The sequence below is a fragment of the Argiope bruennichi genome, chromosome X1, assembly GCF_947563725.1.
Source record: "Argiope bruennichi chromosome X1, qqArgBrue1.1, whole genome shotgun sequence".
Lineage (NCBI taxonomy): Eukaryota > Metazoa > Arthropoda > Arachnida > Araneae > Araneidae > Argiope > Argiope bruennichi.
Window position 1 is genome coordinate 28,653,875 of NC_079162.1, and position 25,382 is coordinate 28,679,256.

Genomic DNA, 25,382 nt, shown 5'->3' on the forward strand with positions numbered 1-25,382 from the left:
TTAGAAAAATGTTCATTTTCTAAAGTCTAAAGCCTTCGGAATTAATTTTAACTATTTTCTAAAGGAAATTATATTTTGTGCTATTTCTTATTTTTAAATAATGTATCTTCAATTTGAAATTTTTCACGCTTTGTAACTATCGCAGAGCTACTCTCATCCTGTCTAAGAATCCAGAGTAGTCTGAATGACCGTGGCCACCACAGAACGTAAGCAGGTACTAAGTTTCAGTCCCAATGGACAACACCGGCCACGGTACAATCCCTCTCGTCGTGGGTACGTTCCATCTCAGAAGAGGTAGCACCTCGATTACATAGCTTTAATGTGCTCATTAAGGAAGTGAGAACTAAGCACTATACTGGAAGGTTCTCCTTCCTATATATGAAATGCTCCTGGTGGGAGTTGCGTGTTTTATAAGGAATCGATTTACATGGCATCACAGAAACATATGTGTCATACAGCTCACTGCAACGTAAAATATGATCCATATCTAGGATGTATCTGTCTAATGATTTGATGATGTATCTATATCACTTGAGCACTCTTTGGCTCTATTACTACTCGCATATTCTCTCAAATTTTCACCCTGCCTTTTCACAAATTTTAAAATAAAAAATTGATTGAAATATGGATATCTTTTCTATGAAGTGAATGTAGAATGATATTATTGTTCCTAATTTTTCCTATTTTGTACTAGGAGTAAACTCCTGATACACAATTTTTATTGTTTTTCAGAAATTTTATAACAATTAAAAATAATTATCAGTTAATTGGTATTCTGAAATGTAAGAAAAGTAATTAAATCTCTTTTTTTCACTCACTGGAGTACGAAGTATATAAAATATTGTAATTGACAAGAGATTTTATCTCAAGAGTTTGATTCATCGACATATTTCAAACCTCTCAGTGACAACATTTTTTTTTTTTTTTGTAATTATTTTTATGACAGTCCATCTGTTGAAAATGCAAACTCTTAAAAGAGCATTGAAACAGAAAGAGGAAATTCGGTATTCAAGCTTTATACAAATTGTAGGCTTCTGTACAGTTTGAAACGAAATCGACGCATGAAAATCTACCAATTTCTGTCTATGTTCATCCAACAAAATAACTTAAAAATATAACAAACTAAATGAATGAAATCTGTCATAGAGTCTTATAATCTTATATAATTCTTATAGCGTTAAAGTTTGTTCTAAATTCACCATCGGGTTGGAAATATCCATCTGTATATTCGTTTTATGTGAATGCGAGGGTTAAAAAATACATTTACTTTGATAGATGAAATTTATCATCTTGTCACCAAAATTATAAATCTGTATTAAATTTTGGACCCAATAGTTCAAAAGGGAGATAACCAAAATGGATATACGATTTTACTTTATTAAGAAACACAAAACTTGCATTATTGTGTTAGTATCTAAGACAGTTGAAAAGAAAATGTTTCTCGGAGTTTTTAAATCGCATAACTCGGTATTTGCATGTGTTGATTCTCAACAATCTCTCCATTACCTTAAATTTCAAAAATTAAAGAATTCTATAATGTATATTGACACATACTACTATTAACCTATTATATAATCATCAATTGACCTCCTTAAATCTGGGCGGAGATAAAAGCATGCTTATCTTTTTGGTTAGTGTCATTATCGAATGCGAAATCTTAGTGTTTTGGCGTCTAGCAACTGAGACTGGGTTTTTTTATGTTTAAATTGGGTAATTTAAACATGAATTGGCCGAATTAACTTAGTATGAATAAAATTAGCTATGGTATCATAAACTTCACATTTTATTTACATTATTTTATGCTGAATTGTAGCGAAAGTTAATGAGCTGTGGTCAGCAATTTTTATTTTTTTAGTTTATGCTGATTCATAATATTTTCACATCTGTTGAAGTTTATTGTAATATTTTTTCAGTATTGTTTTTATCTGGCATTTGGCCTTGAATTTCGTTCTGTCAGTGGATTATTATTTGTTTCAAACCGATTTTGGCGATTGCTTTTGATTTGAGTTTTCGGGAAGCAAGGAAACAAAACTTTTAATGTTTCCCACTGCAAGGAAACAAAACTTTTAATGTTACTTATATTTGCATGTAAAGAGTGTTACAAATAATAATAATATATATTTTTTATTCTTTACACATTCTACCAATGTGCATGAGATTTTTTACTGCAACATGCATTAGTTAAACTGTGACAGTCGTAACCGTGATATTTTTAAAAGAATAAAATTTCTTTCTAGACGGGTGCATGTTCTAGTTTGGAAATAAGATTCATGACTGAAAATGATATTCTAAATCGCCATGTGAACTCTTTTTCGGCATTTTATATTGAATTATAAAATCTATTCTTTTCCTGCCTGAGCACACAAATAAATTTGGAATGAGATAATAAGAAATAAACTCCAAGGATGATTATGCTGTCTTTTAAAAATGTCCTCCCAAACTGAAATCAATAATAATCCGGAATCAAACAAAAATATACGAAGTAAAGGAATCATTGATGCATGAATAATAGAAAATATCATCTGAACACTTCTTTTCTCGAGTACATCTTCTTTTGAGTCAATAAAGATTCTTTTTTCCTTTACAACAACTGAAATATTCATCTAATAAACACAGCATTTAAAATATCACAGAAAAGGCGCCAATTATAACACGAATTTCTTGAAGATCCAAAATCGGAAGAAAATCTTATTATATTTATCAACGAAGATTATTTGTTGCGAGAGAAATAACAAAGACTTTTTCAAAAATCGATGGTTGTAATATGAAAATAAAAAAGGGGCCTGAAGGGAATGAAAAAAGCGCATTGTGATATTACAACATCGACTTTCTTGAAAGATATCTAAAAAGCAGCTGCAAGCATTTGTTTGGCTTTAATTCTCTAATTCAATATTTAAACTTATTTTAGAAAGGATAAAGAATCGAAACCATTCCAATATTTTCTTTTGCTTATATTATAAAGAATCTGGAATAGACACGGTTATCGGTTTTTATTTATCATGCAGCATTATTGAAGGAGCTATATATTTTTGTAAAGGATTTTCCAACGTTTCTGATAAGATCATATCGAATGAATACTTAAAAAAAAATTTCGTATCAACTGACGAAATATGCGGCAGAAATGCTAGTGAAATATGTAAAATGAAAAAATATAATCCGTTTTTTACAATATTTCTTTCACGTCGCATTTTATGCGGTTGATGATAATCTATGAGTGGGCTGTTACTCAATGTGAATTGGTCCATTTGATTTTTTATTTTGAAAAATAGATATAAAAATATTAACTTTTATTCATTCTTTTTTTAATTAAATCATATATTCTAACTTTTATGAATTCTTAGATGATTAACATTTTACAGACTTTTTTTTAATCGACAGAAAAAGAAAAAAAAATCTGAGATTGTCTTAATAAGAGTCACAAATTCTATTAAATAGAATTCCGAAATACTGTTTTTTTCTAAAAATCGATTTTTTTTTCTGGTTTCAAATGAAAAGTAAGGAGTAAAGACATAGTTAGTCCATTTATTTTTCATATAAGAAAAGAATTGTGTATGACATAAATAAATGCAGATGTTCATTTCAGAAAAATTACTGCAAGGAATGTTTTTATTGCAAGGTATATATCTGTTTTCAAAGAAAAATTAAAATAAAATATAATAATGATAAAATACTTTATTTTTCTTACAATAATTATTTTCTGCACATCAGAAAAGAAATCTCACATAAAAACTAGGAATTTCATTAAGTGAAATATTTGATTTTTTTTAATAAAGGATATATTTTTCTAGTTTCAAATTACGCAATATTAAATATTATATATGCTGTTTCACCTCTTTATATAAAATATAACTTTCTTTTAATCGAATGAATTCTTTAAAATGTTTGGCATAAACTGACGAAATATGCGATAGAAATGTTAGTGAATATGTAAAGTAATAAGTAAAGTGAAAAAATATAATCCGCTTTTTACAATATATGGAGAAAAAAGGATATAAATTTTAACATTCTTCTGTTTGAATTTTCGGCATACCTTCATATTTATTCATTCAATCCACTAAAAAATTTAAATATTTTGCATAAATTAGCTACAATATGGGTATGAATATTCCTTGTTCTGATATTTTGAACTTATGGATATAAATTCATATTGGACTTCTCAACAAAAAATTGTAACATTTCGTAAAATTTTCAGAATTCTAATTTCTAATTTCATATATATCTGTACAAGTTATAAAGCCACTAATCGATTCTTAAAGCTTCAAAACATTTAGATGTTTTTAAGTAAATCACAGCAAAATTAAAAATAACCGCATTAATAATAAAGTCATCTATATTTTTTATCATTCTTGAATAATTATGATTTTCACAAAATACTTTAATGCTTACTAAAGGTCTAAAGGCAATAATTTTTTCCTTAAGGGGGAAATAGATACTTGAGCTCTCGTTATTAAATACTTTCATTTATCTTGATTTATTTCATGTTTTCAAAAATGGAATTTTGGAATTGAATTTTAACTCACTCCCAAATGTACTAAAGGTATCAAACTTGCACTCTTATGAATTCTCAATGACTATTTTAGCAATTTTAGAATTTAGTTATCAGTAAATCATTAATTAAGTTAACCTTTGAAACATAAGCCAAATAGTAGTGTTTGAAAGACTATAGATTTCAAATCCAAAATGCACAAATTAATTTAAAAAAGAATAATGTGCTGTTAAGTATTCTAATATATGAGATTTTACAAACTCACATTAAATAAAATTGCTTCTTTGCGCAAGGCTAATATAATAATTATGCCATTAACTCATTAGAAATTCATCTCTCCCTTATAGTTAATTTATAAAATCTCTAATTAATCTGAGGAAAGTATTTTTCCCCATCTTATTATATCAATTTATTTGTGGTAACTAAGAAAGAGAAATCGAATTATTAGAAAGAGAGAGGGGGGAGGGTAATTTTTTTTCTTTGATTAAAAAAAAATACTTGGTCCAAGAGAATATGTCAAATTTCGTACATCTCGTAATCTAAAGTGTAACAATGTACAGGGTGTTTATAAAGTCCCGGACCCATTTTGATGTTTAATAACTCATAAAATAATAAAGATATAAACACACTTATGGCATTTATTGATGGAATAACTCATATATTTTCCTTTTCAGGTTTGAAAATTTTTACTTTTGTAAATATCGTCTGCGCGTGTGGTTAATTTCAGATAATTTCATTTTCCAGTTTAAATATCTGTACTTTTCTAAATATTGTCTGCTTATTAATTGCATTTTTCTCTCTTTTGTTTTTGGCAACTATTGCAATGTTATGTTTACTTTTGATGTGTTTGTTCTATGTAGTACTTTTGTATGTGATGTTTTATTCGAGTGGATATTAAGGAGAATGCATACACCACAAGAGAAAGCACAGATTTTATGGTGGTTCATAGAAATGAAATCGATAGTGCAAGCACAGAGAAATTTCAGAAGAATTTACCAAAAATCTCCTCCATCCAAAAACAGCATCTTGCGGTGGAAAAAGAATTTTCTAGAAATTGGAAGTATCGAAGATAAGAAACGTTCCAGACGTCCTTGCACAAGTGATTTTGATGTTGAGCGTGTCAGAGAGACATTTTTACACAATCCTAGAATATCTGTGAGATCAGCGGCAACAGAATTGGATATGCCAATTTCGACGGTGTACAAGGTTATTAAGAAAAAATTGACTGCATGCATACAAAGTTCAAATTGTTCAAGTTTTGGAACCGAACGATAGGCCTAGGAGGATGGTCTTTGCAACAGATATGCTAAGAAGGATAGAAGATGCTGCTGATTTTCTGAAGAGCATAATGTTCTCCGATGAAGCATCCTTTCATGTTTCTGGCATTGTTAATCGCCATAATGTGCGCAAATGGCTCTGTGGATGCCTACATGCTTGTCGCTACCTGGCGTGAAATTGACTATCGACTTGATATTCTCCGTGCGACGAAGTGTGCACATGTGGAAGTTCATTGACAAGGGTCATGAAACTTTTTGAGTCTATTTAACCATTTATGTTATTAATTTAAATCTATCTTTATTATTTTATGAGTTATTAAACATCGAAATGGGTCCAGGACTTTATAAACACCCTGTATATTTTTCAGATAAAAAAATCCAATCAATTAAAGATAATTCTCCAGCTACAAAATTTTAATGTGGATTTAGTTAGGAGACATTTTACATCAAGTGCAATCTAGAAAGAAGGTCCATTCCTTATTTTCTATTTTTGCTTTAAAAAGATAATAAGTGGTATATAATATCTATTACAAGTGGGCAACATTTTTGGAATCTACTGGGCCAAAAGAGGCAATCCAAAATTTTGATGACGTGTAATATAATCATGAGCTTTATCTGACATCGAGATAATGAAAGACAGTAATTACGATAGCACTAAGGCGATAAACATAGTTTGAGTTCTAATGGCCATCACCTGCCAGGGAACATCTCTCTCCCTCCAGTAGAGGGTACTCTCCGTTGTAAAAGTGAAGGTGACTCGGTCCTACAGAACAGAAGATTAACCACTATACCGGTATCTTACTCATCACAAAATTTTGAAGTGCTTTTGCTAGGGGAAGGTAATTTTAAATAGCAATAGAGTTTTTCAATTGCATTAAAGTCTATTGTAAATTTATTGGTGGACTTGTTTTTATAATGTTTCTTGAATTCTCAATACATGAACATATGATTATTTAATCATCAAATACTTTGTTTTCTTTACTATTTAATTAGATAAAACAATTTTTTCGGGGAATTCAAATTCTTTGAGGTATTTATAGATTCCATGCTATTTCTGCATAGAATTACGACGTTTATGAATGACTTAACTTTAACTAATAAGTTCAAAATACAATAATTCTATTCATGGCTGACATATGAAAAGAACCTTTAAATGGTAAATAATATTTACTGAAGAATAAATGCGTGCAGACAATCTCTCGCATCCTAGCAACAGACTCAATATTATTTCGATAACAGTTACATGCTTTTGAACATCCAGCTAAAGGGAAAATGCCCCCTTTCTGTTTTCACTATTCGGAGATTCTTACATTGCGCTTTCATCTTTTTTTTAAAGATATCATTGGAGGAAAGAGGCATCAGCTAAATGCCTCAGAGGCAGTTTATTCCAATGCATTGCACAAATGTTTTAAAAGTACAGTAAAAGGATTTGTCTTTTCTTTTATTATATTTTTGGAAGTAAACTTTTGAAAAGTAATAACAATATCTGGGTTATCTTTTACTTTTAAACTAACGGATATAAAGGCACGATATTGGTCTAGTTCTTGTTCAAGTATTCATCTTCAGCTGTAAGCAAAACAATCGACTGTCTTTTCAAAAAGTCAAAGAGGTTATTAATAACAGGCTTTTATTACGGTACTAAAATGCAAAAAATATTTTTTTTTATCAGAAATCTGGAGATTATGGCAAAAACTATAAAAGAGCATGATGCTGAAAGCAATATGATAAAGAAATGAAGCAACGATAAATATTATAAAAAAAAGATTACTTAACAATAATGAGAAAATATAAAGGGCGAGCATAGTTTTTTTCTGAATTTATAAATTTATTGCGTAAAAACTATTCTTCTTAAATAAGTATTTCTTTATATAAATTGTTAATCACTTAATTAAATTTGTAATCAGGCCAGTTTGCTTAGCAAATTTCAACGTGTGCTCTCTTTATAGCTCAAAAAATTTAAAAATACAATTCTAGTTATCCCCATTCATTGCTCAACATTTATTATGTAACGCTAGATATTGGACATGTTGCCCTAATCTCAAAAGCTTGACTATCACTAAATGATATGTCAAACATTTATACCAATGTTTAAACTGTCCTTGCACAGAAATGGCCGGTATGCTTTGATGGAATCACAAAAAAACATTACGTCTTTCCTCTCAAGAACTTCATTTCGATAAAGATTAAAATTTTCATTCACTTTTCCAGATATATAAATTAGCTGCTCCACTTGTTCAATGAAGAAAAACTTTAACAAAAGGGCTATGCAACGATAACTATTTTGTATAACTATCTTCAAAAGTAATTTCTCTGATAACGAAACGTTAAGACGAAAGATTTTGTGCGCACCCTGTATTTCAATACAATTAATATTCCAGTTTTATCACTTTATAATAAATGCCTCCATCTTTGGCGTTTTTTGTTTCGACATCACCTTATTGAAATAAGTTTATTTTCTACATTTTAGTATATCAACAAAAGCGTGCTTTTTTTTAAAAAGACTTTGGACAATTTTTATTTTTCTGATTAATTCAAAACTTTAGTTTCCGTAGAAGTCATTGAATTCAAAGATATTCATTCCACGAATATGCATTTAGGTATCGACCATTTCAGATGAATCCGTTTAAGGAAAGTGGAATGTCTGTCAATAAGAAGTTTAGCATTCTTCCTTCGTGTTTATAATTAAATAGGAAAATTATTTAATTTGCTTTGAAACCTTTTTTATGTATAAGAATATGGAATATAAAAGACAATTTTTTTTTGTGAATACAGTAGCAGATTTTCTTATTTCAAATCCAAAGTAGTTCTCTGCTTGGAACAATTCAACCTGAAAGCATGATTAATTTCAAACGTTCGTAGGCCACCATCGATCGCAACTCATTAGCCGGCGCGATTTTTGCTAAGAGTATAGAATGCGCGAACGAAATCAATTTTTCGCAACTTTTTCAACAGAACATCTGTTCGAAATGTATGGACAGTTCTTTAATTAGCAATCGATAGGAAAATCGCCTGCACAATGGAGCATTCGACATTTTCTGGTGAAATTAGTTTTGATTTCAACTACGCTTTCGTGAAGTCGATAAAACATCTTGGGAGTTGAGTGTTAGAAAATGTCTTTTTTCTGGTCTGATTAACTTCAGCAGATTTCACACATCATAAGTAATTACAAAGTATTGTTTTAGATGCAGCATTAGAAACATGAGATAGGATTTCTTTAAATGGAAAGTATGAAGTAACATCTTTATTTGTAAATTGATTTAATTTTCCCGAGGTCGAATTGAATTAATTTAGTTACGTCGAGTAAGTTGCGATTATACTTAAAATGGGAAAATTAAAAAAAGTGCTTATCAGTTACAGTATTATTTCAGAATCATTTAATCCGTAGAATATGAATATCTTAAAGTTGAAGTCTTTTAACTTTTAGATTAGCATTCTTATTTACTTACATTTACTTTTGTAAAATGGCATGCTGAACGGTACAAATATGTTGCTCCCTAATTCCTATAACAATGAAAGCACATATATTTGAGTTTTGAATTTATGTTATTCTTTAGGTTTAAAAATACATCCCTTTCCCATTGTCTAAGGATGTTAGATTGATCAAAAATGAAAGAAACGTTTTTAGTTGAATAATTATTTTTATCTAGTTATTAAAATTAGTATAATTACATTGAATAATATAAATTTTTTACTGAATAATAGAGCAAAAACAATGTAACTCTAAAAGTTATTTCAAAACTGCACATAAAAATTTTCGTAATTTTGACAGTAAGTTGACATTAAAAATTATTTAAATGGTTGATAACATTTTATGTAGTAATAAAAAATAATTTTGCTTCAGATACAGCTAATTTTTATAAATCCTGTTTATAATATTAAGATGCATTTAATATTGATTCAACCAAAAGTAATACAAAAAGTTGAATCGACAATTGCTTTAAGAAAAAGAGTGACTTTAAAATTGTTATTCATGAAGACATGTTGATTAATGGGAAAGAGCATGAAATTGAGAGTGTCTGGAAAAGTGTTGACAAATAAAGTTCTTTCTTATGTGCTGTGTGAAAAAGTCGCTGTAACACTTTTTTAACCAGGCATCAACCTACAAATGTTATATAAACTTCCAGCATTTTCCATTTATTTTATGACATTACACTAATGACAACATCACTTTCCGAAGAAAGTTTCAAATTCTTATGCTATGGAGCAAAAAAAAAAAAAAAAAAAAAAAAAAAATGCCAAGTAAAAATAAAAGTAAAATTAATGAGAGAACGCGACTGAAGCTTATTTCTCAAGTAAAAATGTCTAGCTGAGTCTTGCAATTTTTTCATTGTTTTTAAAAGAAAATATTTTGCAAATGTAGGAGACATCTATCTGTTGCTACAGCATTTGAATATTTGTTTAAAAACAACTTTATTGTCCTATATTACATTTACATCAATTTAAAATGCTAATTCCATATGGATTCAGAGTGTAAACTTTTTAAAAAATTCAACTTTTTTAAAAAACGGCGATATGCATGTTTGAAGATACTCAGACGACTATAAATATTTATATTGATTTTAAACGATTTCGAATCATTTAAATATTTAGAGACTACATAGTTTTTACTAAAATTTCAAGTAAACACTTTCAGTTTATTTTATTTTATAGTATTTTTATAAATTTCATGTCTTTTTCACTGAAAAATATTATGATATTTGTATTATTTATTTATAATGTTTTGGCGCAAGCGTCGTTTTTGGCTAGACGGTGCCACTATAATAATTAAACGTGATTGTTTCTAAAAAATAAAACCAGTATACTTGTTTATATTTATAATCAAGTAATTACGATTTTATTTGTGGTAATTGTAAAATCATGGTCCAAAATAAGTGTGAATGTTAAAAGTTTTTCCGCCAGTCAAAGAACGCTACTAAATTTATATAAAAGTTTTTCACAATTCCAAGTAAGTAAATATAGAATCTAATATCTTTCTCTCTAGGTAGACTACCACACTATTATACTCAGAAAACTTTTCTTTATTGCATATACGTAATAAATCTTTAAACTTAATACTTATAAGTTTATATTTATTACTTACTATTTATCAGAATCCTTATATTTCCCAAATGTTTTGATATGACTAAATAGTTTCAGCTCCACAATAAATCGTTTGCATTCCAAATGCGCTATTTTTATTTGAATACAGAAATTAAAGAGAATATCTGTCGTTTTTATTAGTAAATTAAAAGAAGAAATTCAAATCTATTCAAAATAATAGTGAGATGTGTATGAAAATATTTAATTTCATATTTTATGCAGAAAAGGATCAAACAGAATTGTTTGATATAACTTATAGGTCGAATGGGTCGCGAATGATTAGAATCAGTGAGCATTAGGGCCTTTCCTGGACCAAGAAAGCGAAATTAAATTTCAACTCTAACTGAAGCAAAAAATAAATAAATAAACTGCATAAACTGGTTTCCTACCTTTCATTTTCACCTTAAATTCATAAATTTTTTTCTTTCTTTGCCGAAGTATACTCCTTTTAATGTCTTCCAATACTGCATTCCATATCAGTTCAGTAAAATATGTAAACGAAAAATATTAGTAATGATTGCAAACTCTGACAATTTAATGTAATGTAATAATTGTAGTAATAAATGCGATAAAAATGGCTTCATAACCTTGAATATTCCCAAATGTTTATGCCTTTAATTCTATAAACAAGATAATTTGAATAAATGTTCATTATTCACCTATTATGGCCGCGATACATCTTAATAATACTTGCTTAATGTGATTTAAAAAAACATGGAAACATAATACGCATACGCAGAATTTATCTCAACATTTTCGTTCTTCTTAGTATTCCTATAACTTGTAAATAATGATGTTTCTTGTTCAAATAAACTTGCAGTATTACGACATTCTAAAGCTTCTAAAAACATGTGTGAAATGTAGGGGGAAATAAGCACTAATGAAAAACGGTGAGAAAAAAATCAGTTTAATAAGTAAGTTCAAAAACAGTAATATTCAAAACGTTTCTAAGGTATAAAAATGATTAAAAAAAGGTTTATTAGATCAACAAAAAACTTTTAGTTAAAAACCTTATATTTATTATATGAAAGGGAAAAATTTTGATTAGAATCACTTTCGCCAATCACCGTTTCTGCATTTCGGAGAGCGACTTTTCGTTTTTCGTCATCGATCATCGAGAATCAGGTGACTAGTGTTGAGGGCTTTCTGTTTTTCATTGAACATATCATCCCGATTAAGTGGGATATTTTTGTTTTCAATAATGTAAGATCACATAAATTAATAAGAATAATATCGTTACTTATTTCTAAATCAATGAAAAATTATAAATGATTCTAAATGCAATAAATTATAAATGACAATTAAATATTTAAATAACTAATCTTTCATAATTTTTTGTTTAATTTCCTTCAAAGTAAAATTTGTCGGAAATCCATGGCAATTTGTAATGGAAATGGAGGAGAGATCGTTTTCAATTTGAAAATGCACATGCCGAATAGAATGAATGAACCATACTTAAATGAACGCGCTCTTATTTATTGAAAATGACATAGCAAGAGAACTGAATTATGAAAAAAATTGTAGACAAATTCACCCCGTTAGAAACAAGAAAAGGGACATTTTATTATTTTGAAGTCTTTCAATATCTATTTCTGAGTTTGTAAAATTTTACCGCCATTTTTTATCAGTTATTTATTGCCATTTCAAAAGTACCGCTTTAACCCTTTCTAGGGCCGTGGGAAGTATGCTTCTTACCAAATTTATCAATCTTTGTATGAAAACATGTAGGTTGGCATAAGTTCTCACAATTTTTTTTAGTAAATCAGAAACTTAGATGCTTCAGTTCTTTATCTCAGACAAAATGATGTGTATTGATTGGTTACTTAATTATTAATTAACCAAATTAATTAATTAATCAGATTAAATTTATCTATTAAGCTAAATGAATCCCTTTTCTTATTCTAATTTCAAGCCTAAAAATATTTAAATATAATATGACTAGAAAAAAAAATGGTCCTTTAAAGGGTTGACATATATCTTTGTGATTCCTCTAAAATTTGATTTATTTTTTTCGTTATTAGTGTTATAAGTTCTATAATTATCGTTCAAAACTATCTATTTAATTTTACTTCTTTTTTCACAAAATAATGCTTTTTAAGAAACATCTGCCATATGAATAAATTTTTTTTCAAAATTTACTTATAGAAATCATATGAAATTGTAGAACACTTTTAGAAAATTATTTTTCCGGGCAGATAGAAAAAAAAACTTAGTGTTATTTTCCGATTCGTCCTTTTTTGGAAAATAATGTAGTCTGAAATGTTTTGCTGAATGTTGTCTTCTGTACAATACATAATTATGTGTAATTTTGTTAAGAAAGTTAAAGAAAAGCACAGGCACACACACACTTGTTTGAAATCTAAAGTAAGTAGAGTAGTGTAGAAACATTAAAAAATGTCATAGTATATATACTTTGTCGATAATAAAGAATATTTTTTGTAGAAATGAGGGAAAATAAACGTTATAGATACTGTAAATAACAATATAGGAATCGCTTTCAAATTAAATAAATATTATTAGAAAATAAGCATAAAGTTAAAAAAGGAAATAAATTCACTCATAATTCACCTTAGTTTTCTGTCATCAACAGAGTGTACATAAGAATGCCCTTAAAATAATTCAACGCCTGTGGACTCATACTGTCAAAAACCGTCACTGAATCACCACTGTCAAACACCGCCACTGATGTGGACGGTCACATACCTTATTAGAAATTTTGAAAGCTATCGACAAATGCAGTTTTAAAAAGCAGGTGAAAGCAAGAGATTATCAACTTAGCTGGCAAGATTCCAAGACCTAAGACGCACGAAAAGTGATTCATAACAGACTGGAATTAAGGTGGAAACAATGAATTTAAACGACGAATTTATAAATATTCTTCATCTGTAATTAAATATCTTCTTTCTTCTTAAAAATCTACTAGATCGTTATGCATAACTATTGATCTATTATCCATTCGCAGGATGAATTAAATACTCTGTATATATATATATATATATATATATATATATATATATATATATATATATATATATGTAGTGATATTTTAAAATTTAATTTAATCCTAATTAATTTCCAAAGTTTTATCTTAATTCGGCCCATATTAACCTCATTCTAAAATGTTCAGTTATTTTCTGGTTGAATTCCGCTTTTTTTTTTTATCTAATTAATGCAACAGAAGCTCTGTAAAATTACTGAGATCAACAAGTTCCAACACTCCATATTAAAGGGATAAAAATGTGTCGATCCATCACATTCTTTTAAAATCCCTATAATTCTCTTACCTAAATCGACACAAGTAAAGAAATTCCTATCAAAATCTCACAGTATATAATTATGGGGATAAATATTTCATTAGATTTTTCTCTTTTCACTCTCTTGTGGTTCTGTGTTGATGTGCCTCTTCACTGCTTCTTGTACATAAAGTATGCCTCCCGGGATGGAATAAAAGCGAAGTTTTAAAATTCGAAAGTGTCTTCTCTCTCTTCGGCCTCTGCTTAAAAAATTATGTTTATATACATATATACTGATGAAATTTCATTCTGAAAACACACTTTTGAAACATATTTCTAAGTTTAATTTTAATTAAGTGCGGATAATCTTACATAAGTAGCTCATTTCCTTCAAAATATTTAAAGTGTCTTTTTTTCTTTAAACTTCAATGTATTTTTTAGAATTTTATGTTCATATAACTCGATCATCTCTTCTATGAATCTCTTCTACATAGCAAACATAGAGAGATAAATTAGAGAAAGAGAAACAAGTTTCTGTATACTGGAAATATCACATTATCGAACAAAGAAGTATCAATATCTTTATCATCTTCTGTTTAAAATAAATATAAACATTCATTAAAAACTTAGATTTTGCTTCAGGAAATATATTAAATCCTTTATTGAAGCAAAATTCACAGAACAATCTTCCCTGGAAATTTTATTAAATTTTTCTGACAGCATTCGGCCAAACTAACTTCTTCGAAAACCGTGTCGATCTTGGTGTAAATCGAACCACTGAAATTAAAAGCCAAGTGTTCGTCGAAGAAGTTCTTTTCCGTGATATTGTGCAATTTATTTTCTCTCCTAATAGCTGAATTCGATGTGACAAAACCAATTTTTTAGTACTAAGGAAGAAATTATTGCAGGCGGTAAGAGACTACTTGAGAAAATTGCCCTCTTTGACTGAAATCGAAAGGCCGGGGAGTTATTTTAAGAAATATTGGTTTCTAACATCGAGAAGTTTTTCGAAGTGTAAATTAAAACTCACCCTGAATTTGTCGACGTGGAGATTCTTCAGATGAGGATCGTACAAAAGAACTGATGGATTAAGATCAATCGGTGATTGTCTGCGGCCTTTTGTGCAGAAACTCCATTCCGGATTTAATAAGCCCCAGAAATCAGGACCTGAAATTAAAGAAAAAAAAACAAGTCAATGGCATTCCGATGTTTGTGAAGTGAATCCATTGTTTCGCTGAATCTGAAGTTCTGTAATGTATTACTTGAATTTTCACAACAGAGCCGGTTTTTTAAAATTCACTAGTTGAGGAAAGTGTTTCTCTTAACACCTTTTAGCATAACACTGAGTTGCATCCTAATAGAATAAAAGGGCTTTCCATAAAACACTCCTCTTATGGGGAAATCGCGTGAGGATTTCGAACGTCCAACAATCAATAAGTAGCTCTTCTTTTGCTTCACCTTTTGTTACGCAAAATTCTTTTTAATTGTTGCTTCATTAACATACTTGAGTATCTGGTCACAGAAGACAATAGCAGAACCATCCACTTTACTGGTTAAAACTGTCTTCATTCGTACAAGAATTTAACCTGCTAATTTTTTTACAGTATGCATCCATTAATTTCCTCTTGAAGCTGAAATATTTACTTTAAGAAAAATGAAGTAATCGCGCGCTTGCATTTTATACGTAATGATTTTATTATTTATTGAGAAGCAAGTTTGACGGAAGTTGTCTTCTGTGAAAGTAAACAAAGACAAAAATAGAAGTGAATGGTTCGATGAGGGGATTTCAGGACTGAAAACTCCTGCAAATGATTTTACATGCTTTTAGGAGAAGACAGGCAGAAAAATAATTTAATAATGATATTCTTCGCTTTCAAATTTGTTATTTTGCTAAATAAGAATTATACAGAATCCTTTTGTCAAGAAACTGTTAAACTTTTCGTTTAATATATTGATTATCTCAGCTCACGCAATTAAGACTGGTTAAATGAATTTACATTGTTTAATTACTTTTAATGTCACTCACAAAATATTTTAAATTTAATTTTCAGCATTTTCGGCTGTTTTGTGTTTCCTTTTCGGCCAGTTGATTTACCAGTTATTTTCTTGGTTTAAAGGTCGGTTCTTGTGAGACTTATTAATTAGAGTTTGTCTTTTTAAGTCTGAAGCTAATAAAAAATCATTTGTCCTTTTTATGTTGATACAATTAAATATAATTACATGAAAATGAAGAATTTTTAGAGTGTTGTTTAAGTGTAAGTATTCGTTTAAATGCTATTTAAAACTTATGCTAAGATTCCACTCCAAAATAATATAAATTAAAGACTGAGTGGGAAAAACGTTTGGATTCAACAATTGAACTCGTTTTTAAAAATTACTGTTTTCAGTTGTTGTTTAATTCTCAATTTCATTTCAATTTTTAGCTATAATTGAAATAAAATTTATACCACATGATAGACTTCTATTTCAAAAAAAAAGTAATTAATGAATGTGTAATTCATGGTCTTAAATTTTTTTAATTAAATACGAAAATGATTTTGAAAATATCGAATCGGGATTATCTTTTAATATTGATCAAACAGGAAGAAAATTTATTATACCCTGTAATAGACTTAGAAAATAACAAAAAATTGAAACTTTTTAATAGATTTCTAAGAGTATTTAGATACTATGTTATCAATGTCTTACTTATTAACTGAATTCAACTCGATATTAATTAACTATCTCCCATTATTGTGCTGTATTGTGTGAGATATGTCTGAACATTGGAAAAATTGGATAATTTCACTCCATATAACAAGAAGCATTCTCAGTTGACCCTAACTCCATATTCTCGATATTACATCACGAATTAACAAATAAGATAGCATGAAATAGCATTTTTCTAATTGTTGGATAATTTGATTTAACATATCACATTTTCTACCTGAACAAAGTTTTTGATGCTATATATTTAGAAATATACAATGAAGTTTATGTTTATAAAATTAGTCTATTTATATACAAAAAAGGTTTCAAATGCGTTTATTTTAACAAGAAGCACTTCATAAAAATAGGATGTGCAAAAACATGTTTTAGACTATGATGAATTCACGAACAGAAACAGTCATAAAACAGCACACTAAAGTAAAACACTCCAGAAGCATAGGATAGAGCCGAGATTAGTTTTAACGTAACAGCTCATAAAAAGAACATGGAAGAAATACAAGAGAAAATGAAAAGTCGAGATAAAAATATTATTGTAGGCTGGTATTATAACGACAAGAGCTGAAAGAAACAGATTATGTCCTATACTTCGTGATGCAATATAATCGAACTGTCACTGCGTTCTGGTAAGCAGTTCTGAATAGAAATGAATTCCTTTTCTTTTATTTATAATGAAAATGCATTTGAATAATTTTTGTTCAATGGGATAAAAATAGAAAATGAAAAATAAGAAATTTTAAAATTATTTTTGCTTAAAAAATCTTTAAAATATTTTCACTTAAAAAAATCTTTAAATCATTTTGTTTTTAATATAAAAGAGAAGAACATGCTTTTAGCATTTTAAGACCTCTGTAACTTATTTGAAAATAAATCCAAATAAATTTTAACTTGCCCCATTTTAGTTTGGTTTTCATTATGTACAAATGTTACTGAATATTATTAGAACGATTTTAAGCGCTTGTAATATCGAGAAGAACACAATTTGGTATTTAGTATTATTGTTTAAAATTAGAGATGAATTATTAGAAAATTTTCATCGTTACGCAACAAATTAAAACTAATTTTAACAACAGCTGGTAATGAACTTAAAACTAATATTTTATAAAAAAACTTCGTAAACCTTTCTTGATCTCAAAATTAGAGGAAGTGTTTTACATCCGCAACATAAATATCGTTATTGTAAATATATTTTCCTTATTTATAAGTCGCTAATAGTTAATTTTAAGAATATTATGATTCACATGAGATGTCAGCCACCACACATTTCACTAAAACGCACTTTTTAACGCATTTTTATTTAGTCCATTATTAACGTATTATGAGCATTTTCTAGCTCGAAAAGACTGATAAAATTAGAACATCAGGGCAAATAATCAATTGTGTAACAAAACATTTAAAAAACTTTTCGATTAAAATTCAAAATCGTTCAAGTTTTAAAGCTTCAGAAGAGAGGATTTTAACAAACTCTACTTTAAATTTATTGTTAAACAAAACTAATTAAGGAGCGAAAAAAATGGGTTTAATCTTCAGCTCATTGATTTTTATCAGGCTTCACAAATCCAGAATTCCATTATCATACAAAGCCATTTGAGAAAATTCATATTTTGCAATGTAATTAAAAAATTCGTAAGTGTTCTAAAATTAAGAAAATTTCAAACATTAAGAATATTTATTACAACAGTTTTTCTGTTAGTTACAGTCAACTATATGTGAAATTATTTTTATACATTTTCTAATTTTTGATGCAGTTCTGCTTTTGTCACTAGCAATTTTCAATTCTTCAAATTTGGCGGAAACTACTATTGAAAAAATTCTCTAGTTTTTTTAAATTTTGTGTAATGGCTTCAGCAAAATCAAATAGCTTCACGAAAATAAGTGACTGGCAGTTGATTTTATGGTCGCATGAATAATGTTTTTTATGTCTCAGATGTTTAAAGAATTAATTAATTTTTTGCGTTTCCATAGCTAAAATGATGTAATAAGACATTAAAAATAATTCACGTATCAGAAGTGATATGGTACATTTGTAGAAAGCACATTTAAATGAAATTTATATTATTCATCATTAAGTATAAATAGTAGAAGAAATGATCAACTTAGAAAAAAAATATTAAAATCTAATGAGAGCATAAGGAAATTTATAAAGAATTAAATAATTCCTCTTTGCGTGCAAAAGCATCCTTAAAAACAATAGACGCATAAAAAGCAAGAAAAAACCGCTTAGTAAAAGGTGAAAAAAACCGAATGAGGAAAAAGCAGAGAATAGTTATTTCTTCGTCAAATGAGTGCTTTTTAAATTGGTTAATTTTTCAGCAGTAACGAATAAGAATAATCTTCAGAATTTTCTAAAAAACAATTTATATACAGCAATACATTTATTTTTCTTCGTTTTATGTGAAATATAAAACGAAAGCAAACTTATGCTTAAATTAATTTTAATTAATTATAAACATTTTCAACAACGGAAAGCTAAGCTAACTAGAACTGAAAAGGAAGGAAAGCATCGCAGCAAGCAGCAAATGCTGTAATCATTTTTGCATCCAAGCACCATGAAATCGTAAGACTTAAGACGAAATATAAATGGCTAATGTTTTCAACGAATCGCTGTCTTTAAACTCAAAGCATAATCCGATGAAATTGCATAGTGTGATACATTATGGTGACATGAATAACGAATTGCACTAAGAACAGAAGAAGAAAAAATATTTACATAAGGATTCAATTCGCTGGTCTTACTGGATTTACTAAGTTCGATTTTTTTTCTCTTCCTAACAGCTGTCAGATAGGAGATTTGTTCATGAGTCATTTTTCTCTCAGTTAAGATTTGATTTACTAAACGCAAACAAAGAAAAAAGAACGGAAGAAGTAAAACATCTGCTCTTCATTCTGAAGGATTAAAAAAATTCCAGATTTAATTTACTTGAAACATGTGTAATTGATTTGAAATATAAATAATCGTTACGCTTTTCAAAATAATAGGCTTCCGTAGTGGTAAAGATTCAAAGAAGAAATCAATTCTTTATTTTTATATAAAATTAATTAATGGTATATTTGAATATTATTAAGCAGTTATTAATACGCACGAAAAACATGGCAATCAATTCTTAAATAATGTATGGTACATAAATTTACATAGGTTTTAATTTTGACAATATTTATAATTTCATCGGCAAGAGTAATATAGCTGATAGCTTAATCTATTTAATATATGTAAATTGTTCAGGAAAAAGTGTATAAATGCTATGACCTAATTGGGACAGATTATTTATGTAATGCGTGGGATGAAGGCTTAGAAATATTTCATTTTATTAAATTTGACTGTTTATTAAAGAATAATTGGGAAAATGAACGTTTCAGAATTTCAAAAGAGAAATAATCGTCCAAACTTTCATAAACAATTAAGTGACTATTGATTTTCGCAATCTTCATGGAAGTTATAGCTCTCCAGTAAGACTTTACAGACCTTTAATTTCGTGGTTTTGCAAACATTTAAGTACCTATTGATCTTCATATTCTTTACAAGAGTGCAATAATTTCAATAATTACTTATAAACTCTCTGCTTCGTCTTTAATTATCTCGTGTGTTATAAAATCTAAATATTTTGCAAATTTATGAATTGAATATTATTTTAAAAACTAGTCAATAATTTAGAGATACAACTAATAACTCATTAGCTATTGAGAGACATTAGAGGTACTGAGATATATTAATAACCGTTTTAATTAGTAAATAGTAAAAAAAAAGATGAATTTATTTTATTTTTATAATTTAAATGTAGACTGTAAATTTACTCCATTTGAAGTATAAGTGGTTAATCAAGAGATTTTAGAAAGTTAATGAAAAGGCAAGGCTAATTAAAGCTCTGAGCAATGTTATTATGTATTTCCAGATAAATAAATATCAAAATATATTTTCCCTTTTAAGCATGTTTTACCACAAGTTAACTTTTAACAGCACAAGTGTTTTAATCTAGGTTTTACGTTTCCTTAATTTTGTGAATTTATTTTAATTTACCAATTTAAAAGTAATGCTCCCACCAACTTCTCGTCTATCCATGACGTTTTGATATTTTCAGTTACATTTATTTCAGTGCATTTCACGATATAAATTCGAAATAAAACACTAAGCAGTGATTTATTTAAAAGTTCTCAGAAGTTTCATGGATTTAGAAACGAGAATGCTCCCATGTGCATGTGAAAAGGCACTAATGCGCTTCAAATTAATAATAATCTGACTAAACCTAAATTTCCAGTATTCTAGGAACTAAAAAACAACAGAAATCCAAAGTTAGAAAATGAAGATCTTACTTCCTAATTCATCAACAGCATAGTCTAAAATTCATAACGGCTCCATGAATAATCTAATGAAAAGAGTCTTGGCCTAGTGCAGTTTTAGTTGCAGTAGCTACTTGTATATACTCCTGGTCATCAAGGGCCTGCTGTCACGAAAATTCACTATTGAAGCTCGTGGAATAATTAATAAGAGCGTATACACAATTAATAAGTTCGCCTTATCCAAAAATTGCGTGACATTGTATGAATGAGCGGAAGTTTTCAGCTAGATTCCAAATTTTTAAGAAACAAAAATAGTAAAAGGAACTTGCCGACAGCATTACTTGGTGGAAATTTCGTGAGAATGTTTTAGAACCGGTGTTTCTACAATGTTAAGAAATTCAGTATTTTAAAGAACCTTTGGTAGATAAATTCGAGAACTCGATTTAAGGTGGGTAAATTATAGTACGAAGATAGTATCTTCTTGCAATATTATTACTTTAATGTTATCACAAGAATAATATAAAAAAAATAATACATAAAGAAATGAATGGAAAAAATATAGAATATAAACAAATGATATTATGGAAAGAATATAGTTTAAAAAGGATGGTATAAAAAGAATAGTAAGGTAAAAGGATACTATTAAACGAAAACGTAAGAGAAGTAGTTCAGCGGGGGGGGGGATAAAATCGGTAGAAGTAAAAATATGTAAAATTAAATTTGATCACATCATTACAAAGTTGGGATTCTCTGGAGATATTTTTAAACTTTCAATTTTGTATAAAAAATGTTTATCTAAAGTTATATTTAGTTATTTTAAAGAGCCTTCAGAAGATAATTCAATACTCTTGAAAAATCGGCGTCCTGGCATAGAGAGGAATAGAGCGTCTTCCCCGTGATCTGGGCGTTCCGGGTTCGAGTCCCGGTTCGGGCATGGTTGTTCTTCTTCTGTGTTCTATCTGTAAGGTGTGTGAATGTGCCCCCTTGTAAAAAGGGGTTGTGCAAGCGAATGAGACGCATGAAGTAGCTAAGTCGTACTCTTGACCCCAGTTGGCGCAACTGAAAAAACAAGAGCTTAAATCGCTAACAGATAACTGTCAACGGGCTTGTAAAGTGCCATAAGTCACAACAACAACACACATAGTCTTGAAAATTTTTGTTTCAAATGAGGAAAATTGTTGTAAGAAAATGAGATTCAAAAAAATTTATTTTCCTATACAATACTTGTATACATTTATGATTTTTGTCTAAAATGAGACAGATTATCGTAAATAGAAGAAAAATGGTATTGAAAAAAGAATACAGTAGATGAAGCGCATCAATACAGAAAATAGTATGAGAAGATTATTATCGTATGAAATGAGTTCTAATGTAAGAATAAAGTAAAAGAAGAAATTATAATAGGCATATAATACATTGTTTAGTTTAGCTTATTTATATTTACATTCCGTTTAGAAACACACGAGGTCTATTCTGAGATGCACCTCGTAATTTTGAACCATGGTTAAATGACGAGGAAAATATATGGACGAACACCACCCTTTTCTGTAATCCTCCCGTTCCACACCAAGTTGCAGGCATTTGGTCACCACAAATTTAATTACAATAGGCTCGTTTGAACAACGATTATTCAACAGAAACCGGCGTCGAATCTTTCGCCTCGAAATCATTAACTTACCACCAGATCATTGTCCTTCAGAATACATTAAGAAAGAATCACATGAAAAAAAAGTGCAATAATATATATATAATATATATCAGAAAGTATACACAGGTGAAAGAAACATTTTGAGAACATTATTATTGGCTTCAGATGTAATGTGAGTATCTTCGAAAGAATATTTTTTTTTAAAGAAGTGTTTTTAGAGAGAAAAGCATTTTGGTATTTTAGAGAAATTTTCTAATATACTCATCCAGAAGCCTGATTTCACTGTTTTTTTCTTGGTGTTGATCGAAATGCACATGCATGTAAAACAATGATGTTAAAACCTCGGCCTCGGGGACAGAGAATCGCACGTTCAAGACCAGATTCTTTTGAAGAACCGTCAAGTAACTCATGTAATTTGCATGCAAAATCCGTGGAGACAAACGTATTCTCACTGAAATGGCAAGGAAATTCGAAGAGGAAGTACCGTCAGAGGTGTAGTTTTTGTCATTCCGAGTGTGATTTCAAAAACTTTTGAACTCAATTTTTAGAAAGTTAATTGTTATTTCTCTAAATAAAACTATTTCAACTATAACTATTTCATCCTTCACTTTCAATAGAGCTCATTATTATAAAGATGTTCCTTCTACATTATTCATTTCTTTATCTACCAATCTACTATGGCTCGTTGTTTTAAATATCAATGCATATTTATACTTTAGGAATGTAACCATTTATTTAGAACCGCAAACCGAAAAACAAAAAATTCAGAATTCATTACACCATTTTTATCTCGTACTTTGTATTATATTCCAAAACGCAGAGAGAAGGAATAAATAAAAAATAATAATAAAAAAAACTGGAAATGTTTCCTTAAAACATTCATAAACAAGTAGAAAATGAAACTCCTTTTCATTTCTGTTTTCATAAATTATGTGCTGATTTCTTTTGCAAATGTAGAATTTTTTCATTAAAAAAACCCATCGAAGATAATCTTTAGCCCTGATTGCAAACAGACAATTCATATTTTTGCATCTCCAGTATAGGTAAAGAAATACGAAATAGAACTTACAATTCGGTTATAGAGCGAGAACTTCCCGAGACTGCGTTGGCTGAGAATTGAATTGGATTGATTTCTAGATATTTTTTGGCTGGAAATGGCTAGATTTAATTTTACTCGTAAATCTTACCCTGAGGTGAAAATCGATTGCAACCACAATCTAGCTCTTCGTCTAATTCTATGATATATCGAGTAAACTCAGCTTGTGCTGACGTGATCCGACTTAAATAACAATGGGATAAGAAGAATTGCACGGCGGTTCAATTAATGTTTCATCTATCGAACTTCTCGATTTCATTTTAATCCTTATTTTAAATCAAACTTTACATAAACTCATTTCAATCAATAAGCTAATCCTCGATAGAATAACAAGGAGCATAAATAATTAACTTCCACGTCTCTTTGAAAATGCGGTGAATTCGTAAATTTAGTTGAATTATTCGAGCAAAACCTTTCACCGGCGAAAAAATAAAAATTCATAAATTCAAAGTTCCCCGTTGTAAAAAGAAATGAATATGAGAAAAAGAAGAAATTTGTCGAATTTCAAGTGCTCCTGCGTGTGACGAAAGGGCAATTGCTCATTTTCATAAATAGTAAGGATTCTCGTATTTTTCTGTTGACAACGAGGAGAGTTAGATATATTTAGATTTGAACCTAAAGAGAAAAAGGAACAAAACAAAGAAAGAAAAATGCGAGACAAAATTCAAAAATTTCCCATGAGTATATGACTCTATTTTTCATTAAATTTATCTGAAAGTGAAGCTAAAAGATCAATCGAGTGTGTGAAATGGGGAAAGAAAGAATGGAGGGTACACAAAAACAAGAAATGGGAAGAATACAGAATTCATTTAAGAATATTTATTTAAAATGAATTTAACAATGCGAAACGATCGTCGATGCATATGGATAAACATGGTTGAAGGAACTCGAAAGAGATATTTTTTCTCCGCAGTCAACTAATATCCGTCTTCAAAAAACTATGCAGCGTTTATTTTCGTTAAACAAAGAAAAGCGCGAATATTACTGTGAAAAATGAAGAATTCGGTTCTTTTTTATACACATTAGATAAATAATAAATATAAACCGATAAATTCATGAAGAAACATGGATAAAAGATTAAGAAAACTAATAATATTTGTTGAACCGTATTTGGAGAAAGATTTATTTCTCCGACAAATATGCGATTAAGGAGTCATTTCTCTGGCTTTGTTTGAATTCATATTTCACTTTCATATAAAGGTTGGCTTTAATTGATATCCACAGAAAGACATTTGAGAAGTATATCAATTTATTATTTCTGCATTTATCATTATAAAAATTCATTTACAAAAGAAATGGATTAATTGCTTTAAACGTTCGGAATGAAGAAAGAAATATAAAAAGTTGATATATATTTTTTTATTTTTTCATTTGAATAGAATTGTTGACTTTATTTGCAGGATTGTTTATGTACCTGAGATATTGTTTATATATTTGGAATTGGTAATATATAATTTTCTACATTTTTAAGCCCAAAATAAAAGCACTTTAAATTCTTTTTTTTTCTTTATGAGATCTTAATTGATATAAGTTTATTATGTATTTAAATAATTCTGTAGAATGTAACATCTATTGCAAAATG

General features: G+C 28.8%; 1 protein-coding gene across 4 annotated transcripts in view; it reads right to left on the reverse strand.

Moving 5' to 3' along the window:
* The window catches only part of LOC129959114 (carbonic anhydrase-related protein 10-like), a 191,395-nt gene that overhangs the window by 89,104 nt on the left and 76,909 nt on the right, over window positions 1–25,382 (reverse strand). For all 4 annotated transcript variants that reach the window (XR_008783401.1, XR_008783400.1, XM_056071929.1 and 1 more), the window contains exon 3: window positions 15,106–15,242. Coding sequence is in view for 2 of the 4 variants with exons in the window: in XM_056071929.1 (XP_055927904.1) it covers window positions 15,106–15,242 (137 nt within the window). In the remaining 2 variants the exon portion in view is untranslated. The remainder of the gene's footprint in view (window positions 1–15,105; window positions 15,243–25,382) is intronic.